The 26249-nt window shown below is 40.4% G+C and overlaps 1 protein-coding gene across 6 annotated transcripts in view; it reads right to left on the bottom strand.

The window, feature by feature from the left end:
* Positions 1 to 1256: 1256 nt before the first annotated feature.
* The window catches only part of PDE1A (phosphodiesterase 1A), a 190317-nt gene continuing 165324 nt past the window's right edge, over positions 1257 to 26249 (bottom strand). For 2 of the 6 annotated variants that reach the window (XM_073306085.1, XM_073306083.1), the window contains 3 exons: positions 23918 to 24199; positions 22358 to 22645; positions 17656 to 18134 (listed from right to left, as the gene is read on the bottom strand). In XM_073306085.1, coding sequence (XP_073162186.1) covers positions 17737 to 18134; positions 22358 to 22645; positions 23918 to 24199 — 968 coding nt within the window. In that variant the 3' untranslated portion in view covers positions 17656 to 17736. Of the gene's footprint in view, positions 4945 to 5320; positions 5441 to 17655; positions 18135 to 22357; positions 22646 to 23917; positions 24200 to 26249 lie in introns of those variants that run through there. The other 4 variants (XM_073306084.1, XM_073306086.1, XM_073306087.1 and 1 more) reach the window with 4 other exon arrangements.

Here is a 26249-nt window from a genome sequence, read left to right on the forward strand (position 1 = left end):
TAAAGACGGATGGGATATAATAGAGAAAATCTGTTGATGTTGTTTATCTTCCCTTGTAAATTTCATATTGAAGTCAATGGGAGTCTTTCAATTGATTTCAATGGGAGTTGGATGGGAACCAGGTATTCTGATCTATAGTCCATTGCAGTCAATGAGAGTCTTTCCATCTACTTCAGTAGGCTTTGAATTAAGCCCTTTGCTCCAGATTTGGGTCCGATCTTGCAAACCCTTACTCACACGAATAGCCCCATTGACTTCAATGGGCTCAATCACATTGGTCAGGCTTTGCAAGATCCATGTTTAGCTGGTTATTTTTTCCTTAATGTGAGTAATATTTAGGAGGACAAGCCCAAGTCTGAACATAAATGTAAAAGGTTAACTGTGGCAGCCAGCTAAAAAAAGTTAATTTCAAGATGGACTTGAGGAGAGCAAAATTGCTTAGTAAACAGGAGGCGGCATGAAAAAAGTGCAGAGTCACAAAAGGAAGAAGGATTTGGTAAAATCCATTTATGCTGTGTCATTTTTTCCAAAGACAATCCATATGCAAATGATCAAACATGCTTCAGTAAAGCAAACTTGCATTGATACTCAAATGTTTCACAATCCTTGCCCTCAAATATGATTTATTTAGCAATATTATCATAGGAAATACGGACAAGTACAGCAGAATAAAAACACAAGAGTTGTAGGTTGAGAATTAAATAAAAATACTGACTAAATCATAATCCATAACGATATTACACGATATATTTGTCAGATAACTCAAGATAAAAATACAAAATGAAACTTTTGAGGACTATGCCTATCTATGGCGCCTCACTGTACTCTATGGGAGTGCATTTCCATAGTGCAGTGGTTCCAACCTTTCTCTGCTGCGGCACACCTTGATACCTTCCATTATTTTGAGGCACACCACCATATTGTCTCCAAATGAATTCACCCTCTTACCGCCTCGGTTTAAGCAGTTTACCACCCTGGCCATTCACAGTCTGTACAATAGAGTTAATGATGCTAGAATCTAACATCATTAACTTTAGTGCACAGACTGTGACAAATATTTTCAGCTGACTCACACATTCACACCAGGAAGACCCCAATTCTGCTCCACCTCCACCCAGGCCCCACCAGTTCTGCCCCCCATCTCCCCAGCCCCCACCTCACACCAATTCTGCCTTCCCAGATCCCCCACCCAGCCCCTATCAGTTCTGCCCCCCAGATACCACACCCCAACAGTTATTCCCCCTCAGCACCGCCAACTCACACCCAGCCCCCGCCCCCCAGTTCAGCCTCCCATCTCTGCTTCTCCTGCAGTTCTTCCTCCCTTCCAACCCTGGAGCACTGCAGTGAGGTTCCCACTCCACTTGCAGGCTGGGGCGGGTGGCTCCAGGGGCTCTTCCTCCCATACTCAGCCAGCAGCTGCAGGAGGGAGTGGGAGGGACAGAGGAGCTGGCCCGTTGCTCACAGGTGGGGAGGAGGGAGGGAGATTGAGCGCTGATTGGTTGCTCTGTCTCTGGAGGAGGCCGGGCAGTGAGGCAGATGGCCAATGAGAAGGTGGCTTCCCCCCTTCTTTCTCCCTCCCTCCCCACCCTTCCACAGGAGTCAAATTTGCTATCTTAACCTCCCTTTGGGGAAGAGAATGTGACACATGCATAATATTTGAAAGGGGCCTTGTCTCAGACAGCAAAAGTACAGAATGTGATCCAACTCTGACACTAATTAAAATACATGGGCAAGTTTTTTGTTCTCACATGGAGTTTTTCAAAAAATTCTCTGGCACACCTGTTCAGCCTGTCAGCACACCATAACACTGGGAAACACTGCCATAATGCTCTAGGGGAGATGCATACACAAACCCCATTCTTTATGGCCTCAGGCAATATTGTGTTAATACATCCTCATACATTTAAGGGGGAAATTCATCCTCCGACAGAGGCCTCAGCACAAGGTCTATACACCATCTAAGTCCCCCTTATACTATATTTTGAATAGTCAAATGAGTTGGCGCATAGGTCTCAGGTTGATTCTCCCCAGTGAGGTAAATTTCACCTCTATAGATAACCCAGGATCTGGGTCAAACACAGGTACAATCTTACTGTAAAGAAAGAAAGAAACTTAACTGATGTTACCTAGAAGACATACTTGAGAAAATGGAGTATCCTTCATCACTATTTCAATGAAGTCCATCACAGTGCTTAAATTTAATACAAACTGGCAAGTCAGGTAATTTATACAGAAGATACATTTGCAGATTAATGATCCAGTCCTGGAAGGTGCTGACTACCTCCTATGAGGTGTAGAGCTCCCCTAACTCCCAGCCAAGGCGCTGAGGGTGCTCAATATGAGTGGAGCATGCTGAACACCTCACATAAGGCACACAGGGCCTTGCAGCTTCTGGAGTGAACTCTGCTGGTAAATACATTTTCAGTAACAAACGTCTGCTGTGTGTAAATCACTCCTGGACATAGATACAGTAGAGAGGTCAAAGTCAATTCTGAAAAAAAGTCAAAAGTTGAAATGTGTGGGTCAAACTTTGTATGCATTTGTGCAAAGCTGTTGGTCTCTGTGAGCCATGAACAGCATGTCTGGAAAATACTCTCTTATAACAGTAAGATTTCATTGGCTTCATTTGCAAAGATGCCAAAGCACCTGCAGCCCCTACCAACTCCAATGTGAGCTGTGGATGCTCAGCACATCTGAAAAATCTAGCCCCATGTTTTTCCACATGGCAACATCCTGAAGTTCTTACTCCAGTCTTACTGAGGCAAGACTTCCATTGAATTCAAAGGCAACTATGCCACAGTACCTAGTCAGCTCAGACTTTACAAAATTACTTCTGATATGACCAAACTGTCTTTTACATCATCTGAATGGTTCTAAGAAACCATCAGATTATTTATAGTATATTATAAGAGGGGGTGAAAACCATTCAGCGAAAGGATGAGAAGGTACAATTGAGGGATTCAGGTAACTAATGATCTGTCCAAACTCTAGCAGAGTATATATATAAATCCTTAACTCAGCAAAAAAAAAACAACAAAAAAACAACAACCCCCCAGCCTCCCCCCCCCCGTTATGTTATAATGTATATGATACAATTTCATGTTAACATTTCATTTGTTATTTGCCCTGTACAGAAAGTCCATGCTAAATACAAGCTCTGGACCGGATTCACAAAACATTTAAAATGCACTTTTTACACCCTCTATGCACAAATATTTCTTAAATTAAAACTATGCACACTAAATATGCATAGTGAATATATGGCTTATGTGTTGAATGACGTGAGTTCCACCTTTTGGTAGTCCCTTAACCCCAATACTGAGAGCTTGCAATATACCCAGTTCAATCACAATTGCTCGGGTGTGTGCAGACCAAAAAAAGGGCAGAGTCAACAAATACAGACACATACGTGAGAATCAACATAACTGTGACTATTGCATTAGCCCTCATTCAAGCCGGGTGAAATTCGCCCATGCTGAGGACCAGTATGAGGCCTATGCTCCACTTTAGTCCCACTTAGGGCCCCAAAATAAACAGTACATAGGTCTCATTTTGGCTGTCTAGACAGGAGTGAATTTCACACCCACCGAACACTGTTGTAAAAGGGGCTAGTGGTTGCTTATGAAGGGTTGTTGGTCATGGAGGTCACCATCCAAAGGCCTGTTAAAGGAATATTGTAAGTTTAAAGGCCTAAGCCACCTGGTCAAAGCATGCAACCCAGAGGGCAGTGTGGAGTTACAGGGTTTCCCTTTAGATTCCAGATGCAGGGGCGAGCAGTTGATTGCAGGCTGTGTGAGTTAGAGGGAGTGAGCCAGGAGAAGTCGTCATGTGTGACCCTGGAAGGATGGGAGCCTCTCCTTGGGCACTGTGCAGGCTGGAAAGGCTCATCTGGGAGTTTCTGAACATGGAAATTAACTGCCTGATTGCTGTACACTTCTACTGTTGCTCGGGGAAACAGGATTGTGTGAATATTTTATGTAAATAAACCAAATACAGCATGGATTATCTTGACTCCATGTCACTGAGTTTTCATACAAACAGAATCACCCACAAGCCCCCCAATTTTTCCTTCCTGCTCAGTCTAAGGGGCCACAATACCATCTGCAGACTATTTATACATGGTTTTGTTTAAGTGAAGCCAATGTGTCACTTGAACATTCTTGTATCTGCTTCCCCTGCCCTGATCTTGAACAATATACACCTAACTCCATGGCAGGCGTGACTCCACTGCAAAGGTCTTACGGAACACCATAGGACATGGCATTAGAACATTTTGATCTTAGCATTGACAATTATTTAACAGGTTTTCAACTGATATTTCAAAGGCTGGTTTCGTTAAACACCAGGTTTTCTCCAAATTGCAGCCACAGCATCAGGATACATTGATTGTTCACATGGGCTGCTTAGTACAACACTAACATTTCTCTGTACAGTCTACATTCTAATTGTTCCCAAACATTTTAAGAAACCTGACAAGTGGGCCTTAAATGTTATTATGCAATGTGGATGCATAAACAATTGTCTGTGCCAGCTTCATTTTGGCTTTCCATTTCCATTGGATGTAGATCAAGGTTACCAGCAGTTTTATAGCAAACTAGTGTAAATGGTAAGTGCCTCATATTTTACATGTATCTCATGCTCATTTGGCAACAACTGGTTTCAGTGATGCAAATAAAATGAAGTCCAAGTTTTGGCTGAAAAAGTACTCTGGCTAGGTTTAAGAAGGCAAGATAGAAGAGGAAATAAAAGTTACAAATACATCTGAAATCTTGAGAGTTATTAAGTGCCTTGAGGTTACCAGCTCAGGGTTTTATGGTTTTTTACTATCATTATTTTGTCCAATGGTTGTCCATAAAAATAGCATGGTCCAAGAATGAGTAGGTAGAGGAGATAACAGCCTCACAGAAAGCTGAATTAGGAACTTGTAGTGCTGTTCTGTTTTTCCTGCAAACAGATTTAAAATGAAAATACATGATGTGACATGCGCTTTACCATGAAACTTCAAGTATTTAAAATTCTTAAAGTGATATATTTCAGATAGATTATTTAGCCTGGAAAAGAGAAGAATTCAAAGAAACTTAAGGTACTGTTTTATCAGTCCTTCCCTCTTCTACACTGTCCCACTTCTTAAGGAGATGCTGTAGAGTCAGTTGGCCCCCAAAATTAGTAAAAAACCTACAGGTAACAGAAATGTTTCTATGGCTTTTTAAAAATGCCAGTGGAAATAATTTCTCTAATACTACAAATAAATTACTATCCCCCTGCAATGCTTGCAACCAAAACTTACAAAATTATGACATGGTAAAAATGGTAAAATTACCTCTCATGACTAAAATGTCAGAAGCCTTTAAGTAGCAGCAAATCTAGTTGTGTATCACAGCATGTTTTTGTTCAGTGACTTTTACTATATCTTCTGATTTTTGACAGCGTTTAGGCTCACCTGAAAAACACACAAATGGGAATGTGCCTTAAGACGTTCATCAAACCAACAGAATCTGCTTCCATTTTCATATATAATATGAACCTGTCTTGTGGATAACATATTGTAGTATTACATCCCAGTAGGACATTTTTCCTTCCTTTTCCAAAGGTTGCCTATCTTATACTTACATTTCAATCATTACTTCCTTTTCAGCGTGAATACGTGGGATTGAGTTTAATCATTTTAATTTACTCATGTGGAAAGACACAGAATGAAAGCATTGGATCAGAACATTAATTGAGACAAATATAAAGCAATTTAATTAGTCTATTGTTAATGAAGTATTAGGAAAAAAATTTAAATATCTTTTTGGTACAAATTTCAACTGCTCCTTGGGGGGAATTCACCTCTGTGAAGATGGCTACTTAAATCCATTTTGGGGGTGAGTTTCACCTGGAAAAGGCATGATACTCTAAATTTGTAATCGAAGCCTAATTTTAAGAGTTCCATTTGTCCAGTCTGCTAACTGAAACAATACCATGTGACTTATGTATTCATTCAAAACTAAGCAACACAGCTTGAATTTCAGCTCTTGAATAGTCACAATTAACAGTATTTAGATCAAAGAAATTATTTGTGAATATTTTTGAATATAGAAAATTAAAAACTGTGGACAATTTGCCACTATAGAAAGAGGTAAAATATGTCAAATACATTGAATATAAATTAGCTGCTCAGTTCTAAGCAATTAAATGCATATCGTGGTCACTGATTTGCACCAATAAAACCTAGAGCCGGTTCGCAGATTGTGGAGGAAGGAAAGCAAGAAAAAAAAATAGAAGGGCAGGGAAGTAGAGGAAAAACAGATGGGGAGATAGAGAAAGGCAGAGAAAGATGTTTGAAAGAGGAAGGAAGCACTGTTAGAAGCTAAGAATGAAAGTAGAGGAAGAGCATTTAAAGGAGGACAAACAATAGTTTGTAAGTGGGAGGAAACAAAAGGAAGAGGAATTTAGCTTGAAAACAGAATGATTAGTAGAGAAGTGTCAGAGGAAGAGTATACCAAAGAGGGAAGAAGAAGGAAGAGGAGGAAAAGCATTGAATTCACTATGTTTGAAATCTTAGTGCCACTGAAGACAGTGGGAATTTTGCCATTTACTTCAGTGGGGCCAGGATTTCACCCCTGCTCTAAACCCCTTACGGTTTCACATATCTGAATGCCATGCTCTAGTGTTTGGGAAGCTAGGTCAGCCCCCCCCTCAAGTTGCTCTTCCTCTGTCTTCCTTTCTAAAGCTGTTTATCAGAGCTGTGTGAAGGATGGAAGTTCTATTTCATGAAGGATTTCAAGATTTCTGAATCTGGCCTCATTCTAAACTGAAATAAAAACTGAAAATTTCAAAATTTTCCATGAAGTAAAATTCTGAAAAGAAATGTTCATTTTGGGTCACACTACCTGTTTCAGTTTGTCTTTGACTTTTTATAGTTTGTAATATAAGCTATAATGAAAAGTTAAAGTAAACCAAATAAGTTTCAGAACAAAAAAATGAAATGTTTGCTCCTACAATTGCAAAACAGGGTATCTGGACATAGTTGGAACTTTCCCCCTCCATTTTTCCTTCAAAGTTAAATTCCAGCAAAGTTGATCTGATGTGAAGTGTTCTGATTTTGATGGACCTGCATATTCCAAAGAAATATGATTCAGGCAAGGTTTCTCTGGGCAGCATTTTGATCAATAGCTCAATTGCTTTGTTCTTTGAGCTTACCTTATTCTTTATCCACATAGCATATGTTTTTCTCCTAATTATCATTTAAGGATCAGGGCCCTGATTCAGCATTGCCTTGCGCCTTACACCAGCGTCAAAGTGGATTAAAATACTACCAAATCCCCCTTTGCACGGATGTAAATAATTACACCTGGTGTGGGGAAAAGTATGAAGTGGGGTCCAGGAATCTACCACGTCTCCTTTGACTGACACTTATATGCCAGAGAGTGATCAACGGATGTCATCTGAGCCAACGTAGATTACATTTCCACATTGTTGATGTGGATTTCCCTGTTGCTAGTCTATCTGGTTATGCTCCACGAGGCTTTGAGTGACCAATTGATACTGCCCATGTGTGTTTTATACTACTCGTAGTTACTGGATAGTCATCTACCATCACAGAGATTGATGCTATAGTCAGTCATTTTTAGTCACAGATTCACTGGCTTCTTAAATGTTATTTCTTGACACATTAAGGATATGTGGTTTTTTTCAGGAGGTGTTTCCTTGGAAACTTTTCATGGTCAGTTTTGCATGAATGCCGGCCTGAGGATGAATCAGGTTTGGTTAATGAACTAGGAGTACCTGCTAGATTTAGAGTTAAATCTAAGAGTAGGTGCTAGGACAGCAGATCCCAAATTTTGCCATTGCATGGACCTCCTCTTAGTAGATATAAGGTGTCAAGAACCATCTCCCCCTCTATATGCAAGCATGGTGACACCACCTTGCCTTGCATTTACAATCCCCTCCCTTCTTTGTAGCGACTGCAGTAGTTGCTTACTCATTACCATTAGGAATTTATGTATTTTTAGTTGTCTTTAAAGCATTGTGTTTTATCCTCTTAAAAATATTTAATCATGCTGTCTCCCTTTGCTTTTCATTTACTCTCCTCTCACATCTGTTCTGTTCTTCTCAGAATAAAACAAGCAGCAGCAGCCAGCACCTGTGTCATTTCTCCACAGAGCACCAGCAAGTGCTCCATAGACCTCTGTTTGGAAACTGCTGGCATGGGAGCTGGGACTTGGTGGCCAGATACTATGGTGATGGGCAACACATTAGACATGTAGATAGATAGATAGATAGATAGATATAAAACTAGGACATGCAAAAATGTCTGAGAAACAGAGAGATGCTTGTTGAGGCAACTAACTCTGGGTTGGATCATAAGTCAAATTTGCCCATGCATGAAAAGGAAATGGCTCTGATCACCCGGGAGAGATAAGTCCCCCCCCCCCAGGAGGTAATGGTAATGCTACTTCTTGTGGGCCCAGAAGGGCAAAGGGAACACTAGGGTGGTGTACACCCATCCAAAAGGAGCATGTCTATGTGGGTTGGGGCATAGCCAGGGTCCCACTCAGCATGCACAATGGCTGGTGACTTAAAGGCCATCACTGGAGAGAAGGGGTGTACCTTTCACCCAGGGGTCCCAAGAACCATTGTGGAGTTTGCCCTCTTCATCTTTTCTGGAGGCATTACACCTCCCTGTGATAAACAGACATAATGTGGTACAAATTGATCACCAGTTCATTCTCTCCTTATACTCCTCTCCCCAACACTCCACTGGCTTTAAGAGCCAAACCTTACCCCATATTCTAGGGCACTGGGGTTACAGATATATGGTAGACACTCTTTGCTTGAATAAGTAGAAGCTAGCCCAACCCAAAAAAGGCCAGTTCACACCAGAACAGTAGCTTTTACACAGTCATGTCCCCCAACATAAAAGACCCCTAATATCTAAAAACACTTTCCATTATTCACGTTACAGAGGAGAGATGCCTTTGCACAATTTGTGGCAGCGTAGTCAGATGAAACCGATGCCCAAGTGTCCAGGCAGAATGTAGATTCTTTTTCTTACTTATTTCCATTGGGTTAGCAATATATGTCTTTGCTCTGCAGCTTAAGAGGTTGCAATTCAATGGTATAACTGAATCTATGCACATGTGCCTAACTTTAAATGAGCAACTGTACTATATATAAGTAGCAGTTCTCAAATTACTTTTCCTTGCATGAGAGTTATGCATGGGTACTCTGGAAGCACATTGGCATTACCAGATGAAATGAACACTCCCTTCCCAGTTCGGAGTGAGGATGTTGATAGTGCCCTGCAGCGATGGCTCTCTTGTTTGCTGAGTGTTACATCACTTCTACACAAGACACTTGCTCTCACTGTATGGAAGACCCAACCCTTTGGGTATCACAGACAAACTGCACGGTTCCATGGACTTCTACTGTAAATGTGAAAACCACCTACATTCTGGAAACCTCAACTGAAGAGTGAAATAGTGTTTGCTTTCTTGAAAATGAAGGACAAAATGTATGAACAAGGCATAGCAATGTTCAGAGATCATTCCATTATTTATACAAGGTCCTGAGAATTCTAATATTTACAGGGAATTTTATTATTCCACAATCAACTTGCTTTAGATAGTTTATGTTTTTCATAGAGCACCAGGTCTCTGTAGAACCAATTGCTCATGATCTCTTTCATTGTATTCTACAGTCATCTTCTCAGCATATTTTGGTTTGCTTTCTCTATACTAACTGATGCCCTTTATCCTGAAGGATCCCGGCTACTTTAAAGATTGTGAGGCCAGTTTTTCAAACTAGGTGACTATCGTAGGACAACCATTTCCCCTTTTGGCTATTCACATCAACACAAGACATCTGTAACAAGGTGGGAGAGTATCTGTTTATCCATGCTGCCAGCAGGTGCCAGGGACCCTGCCTAAAGCTGTTGATGTTCTACAGACTCATTGCATCAGATACGGCAGTGTGCAAAGTTCTTATCCCATGTTTAGGAGAAGAGGTGATTTAATGGAAAATGGCATCTTCTTAAAATACGTTGGTATAACAGCTTGAGATCCTTTGCTCCAGTAGTATAAGAGGGAGGAAATGCCTGAAGATGTTAAGCACTAGTATGGAACTCATCTCTCGTTATATGTTCATTTGCATTTTTTTCTATTTTTAAACTCCCAAACAAACCCTGTTTTATAAAAATATTTTCATTAAAATCTGTAAATATAAAATACTAGTTCTTATACAGACCATAAAACCCTGAGCGGACTTACAGGACAAATATGTATTTAAGGGTATTCCATCCAACTCTTTCCTTTACCACAGCATTTTTTTGGTCATTTTTAGTTTTACGTTTTATATATTCCCCTTTTTTGCAGAGCAAGTGTGGTTTCCTCTCAATGATTATATAAAGCAAAGATTCTGTAGTCATCTGTTGTCTCAGTTTGTACTGAGATGGTAAGATCTATGGTGCAGGGACTCTCTCTTCATTCTGTGTTTGTGCGGCACCGAGCACAATGAGGTCTGGGACTGGGACTCCTAGGCACTATGGTAATACAAATAAATAATAAATAATAATATGCTCTTCTTTGTTCTTGATGTTTATATAGTAAAGACAGTGAATACCATGGCAAGTTTACAAGTTTTACATTGTTACGTTAAATGAAAAAGTACTTGCTGACTTATGGGGAGCATGGATGGATGGATATTGTGTCCATTGGTAACAACAGATACTTTAGAAGATTGAAACTATATTTCACTTTCACTGCTGGCATACTTTATTCATTCATGACTCCCTGGAGCCCTCAACAGATAGCTTTTCTCAACTACCTCGGTTTTCACTTCTATGGTCACCTGTTCCTGCTCAAAGAGAGCCCACTGTCCTCTTCCACATCTGACTCTTAATTAATTCACTGACTTGCTTTTCCCTCAACCCTCCCTTTCCACCCACGGAGAAAACATTTTTAGCAGGAAGCAAATATTGATTCTTCTGATGGCATGGTGTGCCTTACAATCACGTTTGTCCAGTGGGACTAAAGAGTTTACATGAGCTGCAGGAGGAAACAACATAACTGTCTTCCTTTTTCTCTTTGGTACATTCCTTAATTCCATTCTGTACTCAGACATTATTTGTCTCTTACACTTTTGTCACCAAAGAGCGTACGATAGTCAGCATGATACACCACAGACTGCAATAAACACTGGTTGGCTGGAAAACAGAATGTCCATCCCAGGGACATTCAGATATTTTGACATTTGTTTTCATTCTGAATTGGGAGGAAAAGTCAGAATACAAAAAATGTTCACAGAACTAAATGTTCCAAAAAATTGCAGTTCAGAAATGTGAAAGCAAGAGGTTTGTATATTTTTGACTCAAACATTTTAAAATAAAAAACATTGTTTTGAATTGGTATTTTGACTTAAAATGAATTAAAATGACATTTTTAAGGCAACCATTTCAAAACAAAATGTTCATTTAGTTTCAAAATGTCATCTTAAAAGAAATGTTTTTGTTTTGACTATCTGCACAGAAAATTAAAATATTTTGATGAAACTGGCATCTTCCCAAGAAAACAGACTGTGATGAAACCACATTTTCCAATGAAGAAATTTTCCAGTTGAAAATTTTCAATAAACTCTAGATATGATATACACCAAGAAAGCGGAAAATGAGTTGCATTAGAAAGTTGTTCATTTGCACACTTAAAATATTCTTGATGGTGGATTATATTAGTTTATATAGCAAATCAATTTCTGAAAGACTTTTGTAAAGGATTACTCTATCTCCTCCCTTTTAAATGGTTAAATTTTGTGTTCCATTAAGGCTTGCTTCTAGAATCACTTAGCACAGTTTTAATCAACAGTGCTTTGAAATACAACAGTGACCCAACACACTGTGGGTATTATAGATCAAGCTTTTATTTTATTTTATATTTTTGCACTAAATACTTTGTTACAGGGTGTGACAGGATAAGGTAATTCACCCCAGTTAGAATGGATTTACTGTAGGCTGGTCTGCTAGTTTTAATGTGCAGAGGTTATTTTGAATTATGATAGTTTTGAAATGGAAATGCAAAGTATTTTATTTTTAAGGCTGGGATTTCCCTTTGGTATTTGGATGTTGCAAATTAATTTAATCTTCATTTAATTGCACAGACTGGAGTTTTGCATCCTGCCCATTTTCTGGATAGCTCTGACACAGTGTTACACACTCTACATAGGTAAGTACACTGGTAACATGCAGCGTCTGCCTCTTGCTCTGTATTTGTGCAATGTCTAGCACAAGGGAGCCATGGCCTCAGTTGGGGCTTCCAGACACTTCTGTAATACAGTTAATAACAATGTAAATGTAAAATCAAACGGCTACAAAGAAGTTCAAACCCGGGTTTATTTATTTCTCATCAATGGCACCTCTGTAGGTATGTAACTGACTTCAGCCAATCTCAGTAGAATGTAATACGTTTTCCACATTGCAGTAGAGATTAGCAGAGAACTACATGTAGAAACTTTTTTACCTGCTACAGCACACTGCTAGATTAAAAGGAGCTGTAACATCCAAGCAAGGTGACTAAGGCTTTGTCTACACTGCTCCACAGTTCAGAAAAAGGGGGTGTTACTAAGCTGTGCACACTAGTGCTGCCCGTGTAGGCACAAACTTAAAGGTCCCTAAAAGGATGACATTAGTGCAAATTAGGGACCTTTACATTCATGACCACAGGGTCCACATGGGGGAATTACAGCAGAGCACTTTGGTGTGCACTGCAGTTCATACCCTCATAATCCAAATTGGAGAGCAGTGTAGACATGGCCTTAGTCACAAATTACACGAGATCCCTCCTGTTTATTAGATTATTATTAGATTCCCACAAAATGGGAAATATTGGAATTGGCCTGGAAAATTTCTAAACTACAGATGGTAGAGTCAGACTGAGTTACTGGTAAAGAAAAATTAAAGGAGGTGCTGAAGTGATTCCTTTCCCAGACTAATGGTTTAGTAGGTGCATCACACACATTTCTGAAGTGAGAATGGTGGTCAAAATACCTAGCAGCTCCTCAGTCTGGGCAGAACCAATTCATTTTATATCTGGCTAACAGTGGTTGTAACTTACTGGATCAGTTTGTACTTCTGATAGATTTTAATTCTTGGTTTCCTTTTAAAAAGAAAAAAATATAAATATGGAACATTACATTTACAAAATAAACCAGACTATCGTGATCTGAAAACAAATAAAATTCAAATAATACCTAGGGTGAAAACTCCCTTTAACTTCAGTGCAGCCACAGAATATACATTAACTGACTTTGATAGCTTGCTGAAGGCAACAAGAATATTTTGTATAAACTAGTAATTTCTGATAAAGTTAATGGGAACTGAGCATCCAAATGCATAGGCAGCCTTGAAAATCTCACTCTTTTTCTTGATTTATTCACTAATCTCAACTAGGCACACAAACATCAAATCCATTTGAAACAGATAGTGCTGTCAAATTATGGATTTACTGCTATTTCATATGTGACTTTACTTTAATGATTTGCTAATATCCAATATTCCTTCTTAATTAAGAAAATTGGAAACTCTCCACTACATCGTGTGATTTTTATCTATGTTGGAACATGGAGTGAAGCAATCACTGAAGCAGATGGTTGAGACTAAATTCAACATAGATTGATGAAAGGAAGTCTCACAGTATGATGCCTGCAGCTGATCACTCATTGAACTTGGATACAGAAATGCCTGCTATACTCACCACCCCAATGCATTTAAATTTAAGCTACAGCTAAATGCAATTTAAATGACTGTCCAGATTCCTTATATTGTATCGTCCTACTGCATAATCTTGTGGTTCAGTCTGAAAATAGCTCTAGATGCACTCATTGCAAGACAAATCAGAGTAATCAAGATGGTAAGATCCTGGGAGCAGGGAATTTGTTTTATAGCAGTATAAAAGGATATTTCCACCAGTAGCTCCATATGAATGAATGAATAAATAAGCAAACACATTCATACAGTGTATCAGGCCTGCTGACAGGGGTGTGCAAAGAGGACAATTTGCCAGGGGCCCAGGAGATTTAAAAGGGTTCGGGGGCCCCCGGCCACTGGCGGCGCAGCGAGGCTAAGGTAGGCTTCCTGCCTGCCCTCGCTCCAGCCGCTTCTGGAAGGGGCCGGCATGTCCCTGCGGCCCCTGAGGGCGGGGGCAGGAGGTCTCTACGAGCTGCCCCCAACCTAAGCACTGACTCCACAACTCCCATTGGCTAGGAACTGCTGCCAATGGGAGCTGCAGGGGCGGTGCCTGAGGACAGCGGTGTGCAGAGACTCCCTAGGTCCCCTGCCTAGGAGCTGCTGCCAGAGGGATGTACTGGTTGCTTTTGGGAGTTGCCCGAGGGTAAGCGCTGACCCCTGCACCCTCTCCTGCACCCCAACTCCCTGCCCCACCCAGAGCCCACACCCTAGACCCAATTCCTACTAGAGCCCGACCCCACTCCCCTTCCTGCACCCCAACCCACAGCCCCAGCCTGGTGAGAGTGAGTGAAGGTGGGGGAGAGCAAGCAACGGAGGGAGAGGGGATGGAGTGAGCAAGGGGCAGGGCCTCAGAGAAGGGACGGGACAGGGGTGTGGTCTCAGGGAGGGGGCAGGGCAAAGGGCTTTGGGTTTGCGCGATTAGACAGTTGGCCAGCCTTGTGCGTGCATGGGGGGCGCATTGACTGTTCTGCCTGAGGGCCCAGAATTGCTGTCAGCGGGCCTGCATTGTATCTGGGATGAATAGTTTCCAAACAAAGTAGAAGTAAATTTCAGAACCCAGAATGGCACTAAAGTAATTATAGTTTAGCACATTGTCTATCAACAGCATACAATGAGCAATACCCTTCATAAGTTCCCATCACTGCTAGCGGGATGATGATTAACAGTTGATGGCAGACTTGGATATGAGCCCTCTTCCATTTCACTTAGTTTCTAAAGTCACCTTCATTGCAATTCAACTATTATCTGAAAATCTGTAGCGAATCTAACCTACTGTGGTTGTGCTTCCTGTGGCAGGAGCACTAGCCCTGATGTTTGCTCCAGCCAGACATTTAGCTGTGAAGGCTCAGATGCATCACTGTTAGATAAATTAGAGGAGACAGAATTTATGTTTTGGACCATAAATCAATCTCTGGAGGTGACCTGGACCTTAAAACGGTGGTGTGACTACTGCTGCTACAGTCTAATAATAGGATAAGTTAAATCTGCTACTTCCATGACAGACTTTAGGCTTACAATTTCCTACCTCTGGCTTTTTTTATAGCATGTCCTAGGGTCAGTTTGTACAGAAATGAGCCTTCTGTATGGACTATTTAATTCAGTGGTGCAGGATATAGGCATATGAACTCTGGCTTGTAGTTCAGGAGCTTGACTGACATTATTCACACCGCTTCATTAAACTCCGTTATTGCCCTCCCACGTCCTTCCTTTTTAGCCCCTTAATTATTTATTTCTCTCTAAAACAAGTATACAAACAACCCCAAAACACTTCCCTGGTCTATTGCAGCTTTGTACACCCTCTTTTTTCTGCCCTTTCCCAGCTAAACAAATAATTTCTAAACCATTTGACCTTTGGAAAGTAAATAATTCCAATGAAGAAAAAATCAAATGTAAATTACCAATTTCATAAACTGCAGTCCTGATGCCTTAAAATCCTGCCTGTCCTACAGGGGATTTCCTACCACATGAATGATTTCCTTTCAATAACACTGAGTTCTCGTAAATAATGATATGCTCATTGCATAAGAAAGGTGGAATTTATGCTGCAAGAACTGTATGCCTACAACCATACTTTGCCAATTTATTCCATGATCTGATCAGATTTCTCAAGCTATCCAGGATCTGACTGAGTCAATGTCTGGATGGAAGAACTCCAAGAAACATCTAGGTGCTGCAGAAGTAAGCACTGGTGGTGCAGTAATGACTCTTAGTACAAGATGGCTGTTATACCAATTTATGGGCACAGCAAGTAGTGCCTGTCCTTGGGCTCCTCCTCTAGTGCATAGCCAGCGTTTTACCTTTCTAAGGCACTTCGTTTTCAACCTGCCAAGGCCCAAATGTAGCATGCAGCATGTGACAAAAACCCAAAATGAAAGAGAGAAAAAATATTCATTTAGGAAACAATGTACTGGGGGATTCATTCCTTTCATAGGAATAATCCAGGCTAGAACCTCAGCTTTGTGATCCTTTACTCTGATGAACAAGTTTCAACAATAAAAATGAAAGGCCACCAAATGTGTGCGTGTAGGTCACGCTGGGGATAAAATAAGGGAGATCTCTCAAGATGAGGGTCAATTGAGAGATGTGCTGAGCTACACTTCCACGCACTGCTGCCCAGGCAGTGCCACTCATCTCCCAGTCTCACAAGGCTCAGCCTTATGGAAGACATATCCAACGTTTGAGCTGGGAACAGAGCATGTGACTGCCTCAAGCCCCTAATGTACAAGACACAGGGAAAAATTAAGCAGCAACTTCGTTTGGTTCTAACTAATTTTTCTTCACCTGCAGGAGAATAGGGCTCTTACATGTTCAGCTCTGATCAGATTATGACCCTGGCTGCACCATGGAGAACAGGGCTACTCTCCCAAAACACGTTGCTGCAAGCAAATAAGTTGGTGAGGAGCAGGGATTGGGAGGAGCTCTGGCTCTGTCCCCATCACTCAGTGGCCATGATAGCTGGCTGGGTGGATGTGGGGGAGGAGGGGTAGAGGGAGAGGGGAGCAAGCAGGTCCATGAAATGGAGTGGGGTAACACATTCCTCCCTCAGAACAAGGGGAAAGTAGGGGATGAATTGTAGCGCTCAGAGCCCCAATTAATTCTCTGGTCTCTCCTGGGGCAATGCAGTCATGTGTTGCCTCTTACTCAGGATGGATTGAGAACACGCAATCTAGCCCATCATAAAAATGTACAATACACCAGGAGAGAGAATTGGATCTTCATGGCTCATGCAAAGATGTGAAGGATCCTCAGCCCAGGAGGAAGAGTTAGAGGTAATACTTTCTTCTCAACATCCCATTCTTTTAAAGCTTACTTTAACATCAATTTCAGTACTGTTTGTAAGTTAAAATGGAATATCACACAGTATCTTCCTTCTACTTAGATCAAGTCCACTGTCGCTTGGACACCTTGACAATGGTGATCATATGATCACCAGAGTGCAGACCACAGCTTAGGTCAATAAAACCCTTTTCTTTTTCATCATATTGCATTACCATGGATCTCCTTTGGCTATTCCATCCCCTTCCCCCTCAACTTTCCAAATTTTCACCTTCCCTTGTTACTGAAATGGCAATTTTTTATACCTATTTAATGATCAAATTACATCAGCTTAAAGTGATCAAAATAAATGGGGGAAGTTGTATTCATTTTTAGTACAAATGATTTGGTTCATGAAGTTTTGATCATAAGTGCCTACAATAAGTGAGAAGTCCTGTAATAGCCAAAGCAGAATTACCTATTCAAAAAGAAAATGGCAAGCAGTTTCTACAGAGTTTATGTAATTTCCCAGTAACTTAAACTTCTAAAGCTGCAAATACATATCTAAAATTATTTTTAAATTATATGAGTTCAACTTTCATATTTTTGGTATTTTAGGCCAAATCATTTACTATTCAATATCAAATACTTAATATCAAAAAGGTTAAATTTATTCATGTCAAATGGTTTTTATTTGATGACACTTCAGTTTCTACATATGCCTGAGAAAGGGCCATTCCTAAACTGCAGGCTTGAACAACTACTTAACTGGACATTTTATGGATGTCAAAGCTTAATAGGGATGTAACAGACACGGCAGCAGCTCCACCCTGCACCACTTCGTTAGACTGAGGTGTGTTTTGTGATGAGATATTACCATTCAATGGGTCAGTGGGCTGTGTTTCTTGCTGTGCCTCGGTGAGATCTTTCTGGTTTGGATCAGAGTTAGTGAACTTCTCCAAGCTGGATGCGCTAGGAGGACAGTCGAAAGTTATAACTTGTAGGACGAAAGAACTGGGAGTGGAGCTTCTTGGTAAAGTTGTGTCATCGCTTCCCTGACTACTCTCATTTTGTGTCCTTGTTGTTTCCTCCTGTAATTGTGCATCTGCGGGTTTTCTGCTTTGGTCTTTTTGCTGTTCACCAACATTTCTCACAAGTTCTTCTACAGAAAGGGAACAAAATATGTAAATTAGATATGAAATATATGTTGCAGTTGCTTTGATTTCTTAGCAATGGCTCTGTCCTAGAGTTGGACTTGGAAACCTTGTGCACATGGGAATTCTTTGTCACTTTCAGTGTTAATACATGTGCACTGGTTTGTTTAAAGTGGGTAAAGTTTTGATCTCAGTTATACAGGTGCAACAGAAGTGGTGGCAGCTGGATTCGGTGTTTGATCTTTAATCAGTACTTCCATCTGCAGCTGGAGTGGCAAGCATTCCGGGAAAAGCAGTGCACACATGGGAAGGGAAAGGATGGAAACAGGATGAGATCACTGCTGATTGCCGTTCCATTTAGCAATGCTGTTTATGGCAGCAATGCTAGAGAGAGCAGAGCTCAGCAGCTCCCAAGACAGGTAGACAGGGAGAGCCGTGCAGAAAGAAGGTAGTGAAGAGAGCTGTGGCAGCTCTGGAGGAGAAGGAATGAACCCTGGAGGGGGGAAGAAGACATCAGGGCAAAACTGATGGCAAAGAAAGAGAACCCAGGATGGAGAGAGCTTTAGGGGGTTACACATTTGTGCTATAACAACAACAGAAGCAACAGTGGGGAGGAGACAAATCTCAAAGGAATAGTATTTCAGAGGGACAGACAGAGAGGGAAGGGAGAAACTGATCCAGGAGGCCAAAGCTCAGTTGCAAGAAGAGAACTGGAGGTAGGGAAAGAAAGGTTGGGGGGATGGCCCGGAACTGAGAAAAGGGAAGTTCAGGAGGACAGAACTTGAGCGTGGGAGAGAGAGTTTGATAGGAGGAGCTGGAGGATAGAGAGAGCAGGGGATGGAGAAGACTTGTATGGGAGGGGATGGAGAGCACACTTTGGTGTGGGGATGGAAGGGTTGACAAGAAGAGGGCCAAATGGCCCATGAGGGCTGTTTCCCCTGTTATTAGAACACCTTCCGTTTCCTATCTCTTAGGTTCAGCTTTCAGATCCCTTGATACTTCCATGACAGATGTAAAATATCCCCAGTTTTATGAAACGATGAGCATTAGAATTTGAACTGTAACTCCACGAACTCTCTGGGCATTATTGTGTGATTTCCCAAACCCACAGTTTTCACCATTGCTAAAGGAGGAAAGCAGGCCCTGTTCTGCTAGCATGACATTGCTAGCCTGACTGAGAACAAACTTCAGTTTTGTGAGTGCCCAAACCTAAACCCAGACCAAAACTGAGCATGTGGTATTATGGAGAGGTAGAAGCATCTCTGCAGCACAGGTTGTAACCACATTACCATTATAAGCTGAATTTATCACCTCCACACCACTCTCCTGAACCCTCAGGGCATGTTCTTTTGGAGGGCAATTTGGCCTTGGAGGTGGGAGGCAAAAGAAACATTCCCTCCAAATCTGAGACAAGTTCATGAGATGTTTCTAGTATATGTAAGCTTAAACAATTAGGTGCTTTCCCTTCTTTTTCAGTTCTTATGATTTTTTTGGCCGGTTATAGCTTTAAAAAGGGGAGGAACTTCACAATTGGTTTATTGATCCAAACTGCTTACAAACATTAGAGAAACGGGAAATATCTCCTGGATTCTATAACTGAGGGGGACTTTTGATCTCTTCATAGCTATTGCTTCCTCTAGGGACCTCCTGCAGAACTGCGAGGCAGAACTGGCTGTATTAAAAGACATGATGGAATCTGTAGGTGTAGTTTGGAAGCAATTTTCATGCAGTTCTACCAAGTCATATTAATTAAAGCAGATGTCATTCATGGCATAATCTACCTAAGGCTTTTGTCCCAAAGAAACTAATTTACATATCATATTTGTTGGTGAATATATGCTTCCATATGGCAGAGCCACAAGCATTTTCCTTGACTTTATCAGAAAGCCCAGGAAATTCCAAGGCAAAAAACAATGTTTAAGTTGTATCAATAAATTGAGGAAAAAAACTTTAAAAGAACATTGAACTATAAAACAAAACAGAAAATGGAAAGAATGGAAATTATAAATTAAGGTCATACAAAAAAAATTACAATAAAATAGATATTAGAAAGTATGTACCATTAACATCATTCAAATAATCTTAGCCTGTCCTTACTGTGAACAAACGGTAACTGGAGATAATCTTCTGCTTATAAGTAGGGCTGTCAAGCGATTAAAAGCATTAATTGTGATTAATCGTGTGATTAAAAAAAGAATCTTGATTAATCACACTGTTAAACAATATTTCTTTAAATATTTTTGGATATTTTCTACATTTTCAAATATATTGATTTCAATTACAGAATAGAATACAAAGTGCACAGTGCTCACTTTAGATTTATTTTTTATTACAAATACTTGCACTGTAAAAAACAAAATAGTATTTTTCAATTAATCTAATACAAGTACTGTAGTGCAATCTCTTTATCACGAAAGTTGAACTTACAAATGTAGAATTATGTACAAAAAAACAGCATCATCTCCAGCAAATGTAAACAAACTTGTTTGTTCGACTGGCTGAACAAGAAGTAGGACGGAGTGGACTTGTAGGCTCTAAAGATTTACATTATTTTGTTTTTTAGTTCAGTTATGTAACACAAAAATCTTCTTTTGTAAGTTGCTCTTTCACAATAAAGAGATCGCACTACAGTAATTGTATGACGTAAATTGAAAAATACTATTTCTTTTGTTTATCATTTTTATAGGGCAAATATTTTTAATAAAAATAATAAAATAAAATGAGCACTATACACTTTGTATTCTGTGCTGTAATTGAAATCAATATATTTTAAAATGTAGAAAAACATCTCAAAATATTTAATAAATTTTAACTGGCGTTCTACTGTTTAACAGTGCAATTAAAACTGTGATTAATCGTGATTAATTTTTTTTAATTTCAATTAATTTTTTTGAATTAATCGCGTGAGTTAACTGTGATTAACTAACAGCCCTATTTATAACACAGTATCGGAGCAGAGTTAAGGTTAAGTGTTCTTAAAAATGCATTTCAATACATTCCATTTTTAAGATCACATTTATCTACGATTTCTAATTTTGAGAATGTTATATTCCAATATTATTTTACGATGTTTCCCATTTAAATTTCTACTACTCTAAAGAAGGAATACTATTTCAACTCAGGGTTAAGAAAGTTTTCTGAGTGGAAAAAAGATGAAATGCAGTTTTTGCAGACCTGAGATGGTATTTCAGGAAAACTTCAGAACAGAATTTTAGTTTGCTATGGTACAACTGATGGCTGTACTGCTCAAGTTCATAACAGAAGTTAATCTTTTGAAATAGTCTCACATCTCTAGATCTTTTGGAATATCCTCACCTCCAATATTCTCACATATCTTAGTCTGTACAGTAAAATTGAGCATCTTAGAACTGGTCTTGGAAAAAAGTCATTTCTGTTCTTCCAAAACTTGGGCTGACAAAGGAAAATTAGCATTTTTATCTGAACAGTACTGAAGGCCTATTCTAGATTATTATTGTACTGGGCCCGGGTTTCTAAAAGTGCCTCTGACTGGTAGAGATCAGTTATCTATTTATCTAAATGTTTACACCATGCTCATCACAGGTTGAGTGAGTGCCTATGGTTGGTGGCATCTGAATCAGGAAGTAGGACAGCTAGGGTGTGGCGGTTTACCTCTGTTACTAAGGGCTTGTCTACACAAAGAAGTTATCTAGTTTTATACCGATCTAAGATTGTCCACACACCACCTTAATTAAATTGGGGAAACAGCACTCACTGGTGTAACTTTGTGTGCAGACCAGGCCTAACAGATATTGGTAAATGGGAATATGGGAAAACTTACTATTTTCAATTCTAATAACGTTCCATACAGTGGCATTTTGGACACCATGAACCAGAAACTGTAGATGAATGTTGGACTTTTTATGGCAACCACTATATGCCTGCTCAGCGTGATAGCCAAAACAAGTCTGGTATTCTTATCTCAACAAGCACAAAATTATTTGAATATTATCACAAATTGTTTGGGTTCTGACTGTACTATTACTCTTGGTCACCCATTAGATAACTTGCTAACTTAATTTACACAGTAAATTTGATAGGAGCGGAACTGTAACTGGTTAATGGCAAAACTCCCATTGGCTTCAGTGACACCTAGAGCAGGCTGATATCACATCCATCCCTGCACAGCCTGAGTGTGCGACACATATTTTTTCAACCACGATTTATGCTACAACTATTGCTTAATCAGTCTTGAAATCTGAATAGTGATTACCATTCCACAGTGATAAGATCTCCATGTCACTCTTAGTTAAATCTGCCTGAAAAAAAGAAAAGTTAGTGGTCTGTTCTTGAAAAGTTTTGGCAGGGTAATCACAGGGATGGGTTAATGGTTGGGTTTCAGGTTCAGGATAGTCAGGTATATATTCCTCAATGATGATATCATCGCTCTCATTAGGACCCAGACTTCTTGTTTTTGGTATCATGTCTCTCATCTCTTGTATATCTGACTCTATGTCCCGACCCTCCTTACTCCATGTAGGTTCATTCCCTATGAAATCCTCTGCAAAACAGGAATAGAAAGAGAGAAATAAAACTAGGAATCCCTAGCTGATAGAGTACCTCAGCTGTTCATAGGTTATGTTGTATGCTAGATAGAAAATACAGACTACTCCTTTCCAGAACAATTAAAAACATATCCCATTATTATACAAGAGCGATACATTATATTGGAGGGCTAGCAAGAAAATATGATCTGTGGTATCTGCTGCATGCTGCTGGTACCCAGCTCACTGACTCTGCCTTGTCCGGTCACACTGCTGTGACGGATGCACGACTTTCGAAATGAGAATGGGGCTGGGATTGGGGCTATTTGGTGACTCAACCCAGACAAGACTGAGGTAGCGTTGGTACTAGGATAAGAGAAGTAGGCTGACCTGATGTGTTGGCCAACTAGTGTTCTGATTTTGTAGCAGAGCCCCTGGCATTAGCCTCACCCCTGTGGCTGGGCTGGCAGCCACCACACCAGTCAACCTGCAGCACAGCGTTGTGGGGAGTAAGGTTCTGCCCCTTTAAGCGCACCCACTACCATTGACAGCCAGCGCTGGAGCTGCTGCATCAGTGTAGCTCCAGCCTTCCTCCAGTAAAAGCCCCACACAGTCACCAGTCTTCTGGCTTAATGAGAGTCTGAGCCTTGAAATCATACCCAGCTTTCTTGTGTGTCAGTATAGGATGTGATCACCAGCCCAGTTTAATGAATGTACATCTGAACGAGAAACGGGTTCTGATCACTACAGCGCATCTGAGAAAATGATATTTTTTCAGGGAGGATACTGCAACCTCTAAAATGTGTTGTTTTAAAAATAAGATATTAAAACATCCCAACCTGTTTTCAATTAAATTGCATAGTGGTTTATCAAGGGCCTTCACTTAAATGAAGTTGGCAGCAGCCTCACCTATCGCTGGTTACAGCAAAAGGAACCCTTAGACCAATCCTGTACTGAAGGTCATTAATCCCAGAGGTAAAAATAGGCTGTAACTTGGCTATTTCACTGAAATCTTGCAACTTCATTCTTGCACTGTTGTTCTCAGTGAGTAGAAGCAGTCACCTCACTTGATCATTGTGAAGGAATCAAAAGAATCAACAGGTATTACAGACCATCTGGCATCCTACTCTGCCTTTAAAGCAAAGCTATAGGAAAATACGAACTCCCTTCAGAAGCTAGATCCCTCCAGGAACTAATACCCACTCACACTTATGCATAAACACAACATCTGTCTCTAGATTTATTAGCATTTGATCCATGTGGGAATGTGGTTAATGACTAAGGATTACCATATGATTCTGTGGTCTCCATAGTATCACTGTCCTGTGGCTGTAGGAGCTCTGAGTCTGCATTATAAACTAAAAAGTTGATTTCCATTGGCTCAGCTGTGTTTCTATCAGGGTACTGTAGTACAGAACCAGTGAGAACATTTGGTAGCGGAGTTGAGATAGGACAGGATTTACTAGACAGTACACAATCTTCTCTACGTCTTGATGCTTTCTCCTGTATTTCTACATCTGCTCTTTTACTGTCTTGGTCTTTACTTCTGCTACTTTCTTTTCCTGATATGTCTGTAGGAAGGTGAATGAAAGAGAGAAGTAAACTTGCAACCTCTCATCTGTAAAATAATTGTCTTACATGTATAAGATTCATTTCTGGTTCAAGTTAGCGTACCATTAGAGTGTCTACTAACAAATGTTGGTGAGTGCATAAGGGGAAAACAAAAAATTTTAATTGCAAAAAGCAGTACATCAAGATTCAGCCTACTTTGCAACCACTTGCAGATAATAGAAATTCTATAGTGCTAAACCCCAATAAAATCTTTGATGAATTGAACTGTTGTTTCTTTACTTATAGAGAGACTAAAATAACATAAATTTGTTTTGTTTACATAATATCACCAGTTTACATAAGATCACTAAATTTGTTTACATAATATCACCAGTAGCACTGAAGCAATTTAAAGCTAATAGTTTACCAAATTGGTGAGAGAAAACAAATCTATCTTCAGTATGAACAATATCTATTAATGTCCCTCCTGACCTCTGTCAATGGGAAGGCATGGTTCTGATAAGGAAAAAGAATCCCTGGAAACAACTATGTCAATTCCATGTAGTTAGCGTGTCCACAAGTAATTTATCTGCTATATAAAAAAGGCCCATTTTCAAATTGTTTTAAAAATTGATTTTTTTTGAAATTGTGATTTATTACTGTAACGTACTGGGAACTTAATAAATATATAGCCAAAAAACTTTTAAAATATTATTTAATTTTTTTAACAAATTGCAATATCCTCCATTGCCACAGAGATTCTAATCCTATTATCCCAGAATCAAAGCAATTCTGATGGAAACTGGCATAGTGTTGACTTGCACTGCTGTCAAACATGAAGAAAGGTGAGAAAAATACCTACAATGATTCTTTCCCACAGAAATCACTGAAATGACATTGCAAGCAATAACATAAGCCTCTTTGTAGACTGACCAATAAGTAATTCTATATGCTATATATTCATACAAACTTAAAATGAAAATCAAGGGATAAATCATAAGACTCAAAGTAAATTCCAGAGGAATTTAACCTAACAAACTTATTTTCCTGAAAGTATATCATAGTGTAAGTTATTCTGACTGACTTTCAGCCACTTTCAGTACTAGCAGTAAATGTCAGTATCTCATAGCTATTTATAGCTTCCCACTTCTAGGTTATGAAACAAGTTAATCACAGCATATGACATCATAAATTCCACTGCAACCTGCGTAAACCATGGTGCTTTCGATGTCACAGCATAGCATTATATATTTTGGGATACCTTCAGTAAACCAGGAAGTTCCAAGGATTTCACAGACACAAAATATTTGTTAAGGGTTAGTTAACCCTTATTTGAATATTGAATGCCCTCCTAGTTTGGTTATCATTATTATGTATTACTCTAGCGCCCAGTCAGAGACTCCTGTTGGTACTAGATGCTGTACAGACACAGAACAAAAAGGAGTTTAGAGTCAGAGCATAGACAAAAGACAATAGATGGATACAAATACACCCAGCGGTGAGCTGGAGCCGGTTCGCACCGGTTCGCTAGAACTGGTTGTTAAATTTAGAAGCCCTTTTAGAACCGGTTGTTCCGCGAGGGACAACTGGTTCTAAAAGGGCTTCTAAATTTAACCAGCCAAAAGTGGTGCCTTAGGCGCCGACTCCACGGGTGCTCCAGCCCTGGAGCACCCAAGAGGAAAATCACGCACCAGCAGCTCCCCGCCCCACCCTCGGCCCCAGATCACCTCACCTCTGCTCCGACTCCACCTCCTCCCCTGAACGTGCCGCCTCGCTCTGCTTCTCTGCCCCCTCCAGGCTTCCCGCGAATCAGCTGTTCGCATGGGAAGCCAGAGCAGGCTGAGAAGCAGGCTGCGGCTTCCCGCTCAGGCCCAGGGAGGCGGAGGTGAGCTCGGGGGGCGGGGGGGCAAGGAGGGCTGCCCACGCCGCAGCTGGTCACCCAGGGGGGGTGCGCAGGGGAACCGCTCCCCGCCCCAGCTCACCTCTGCCACCCTCGGCCTGAGTGGGAAGCCGCAGCCTGCTTCTCAGTTCTTCCCGGCTTCCCGCCGAACAGCTGATTCGTGGGAAGCT

This window comes from Lepidochelys kempii, chromosome 11 (genome assembly GCF_965140265.1).
Source record: "Lepidochelys kempii isolate rLepKem1 chromosome 11, rLepKem1.hap2, whole genome shotgun sequence".
In the NCBI taxonomy this organism is placed as follows: domain Eukaryota; kingdom Metazoa; phylum Chordata; order Testudines; family Cheloniidae; genus Lepidochelys; species Lepidochelys kempii.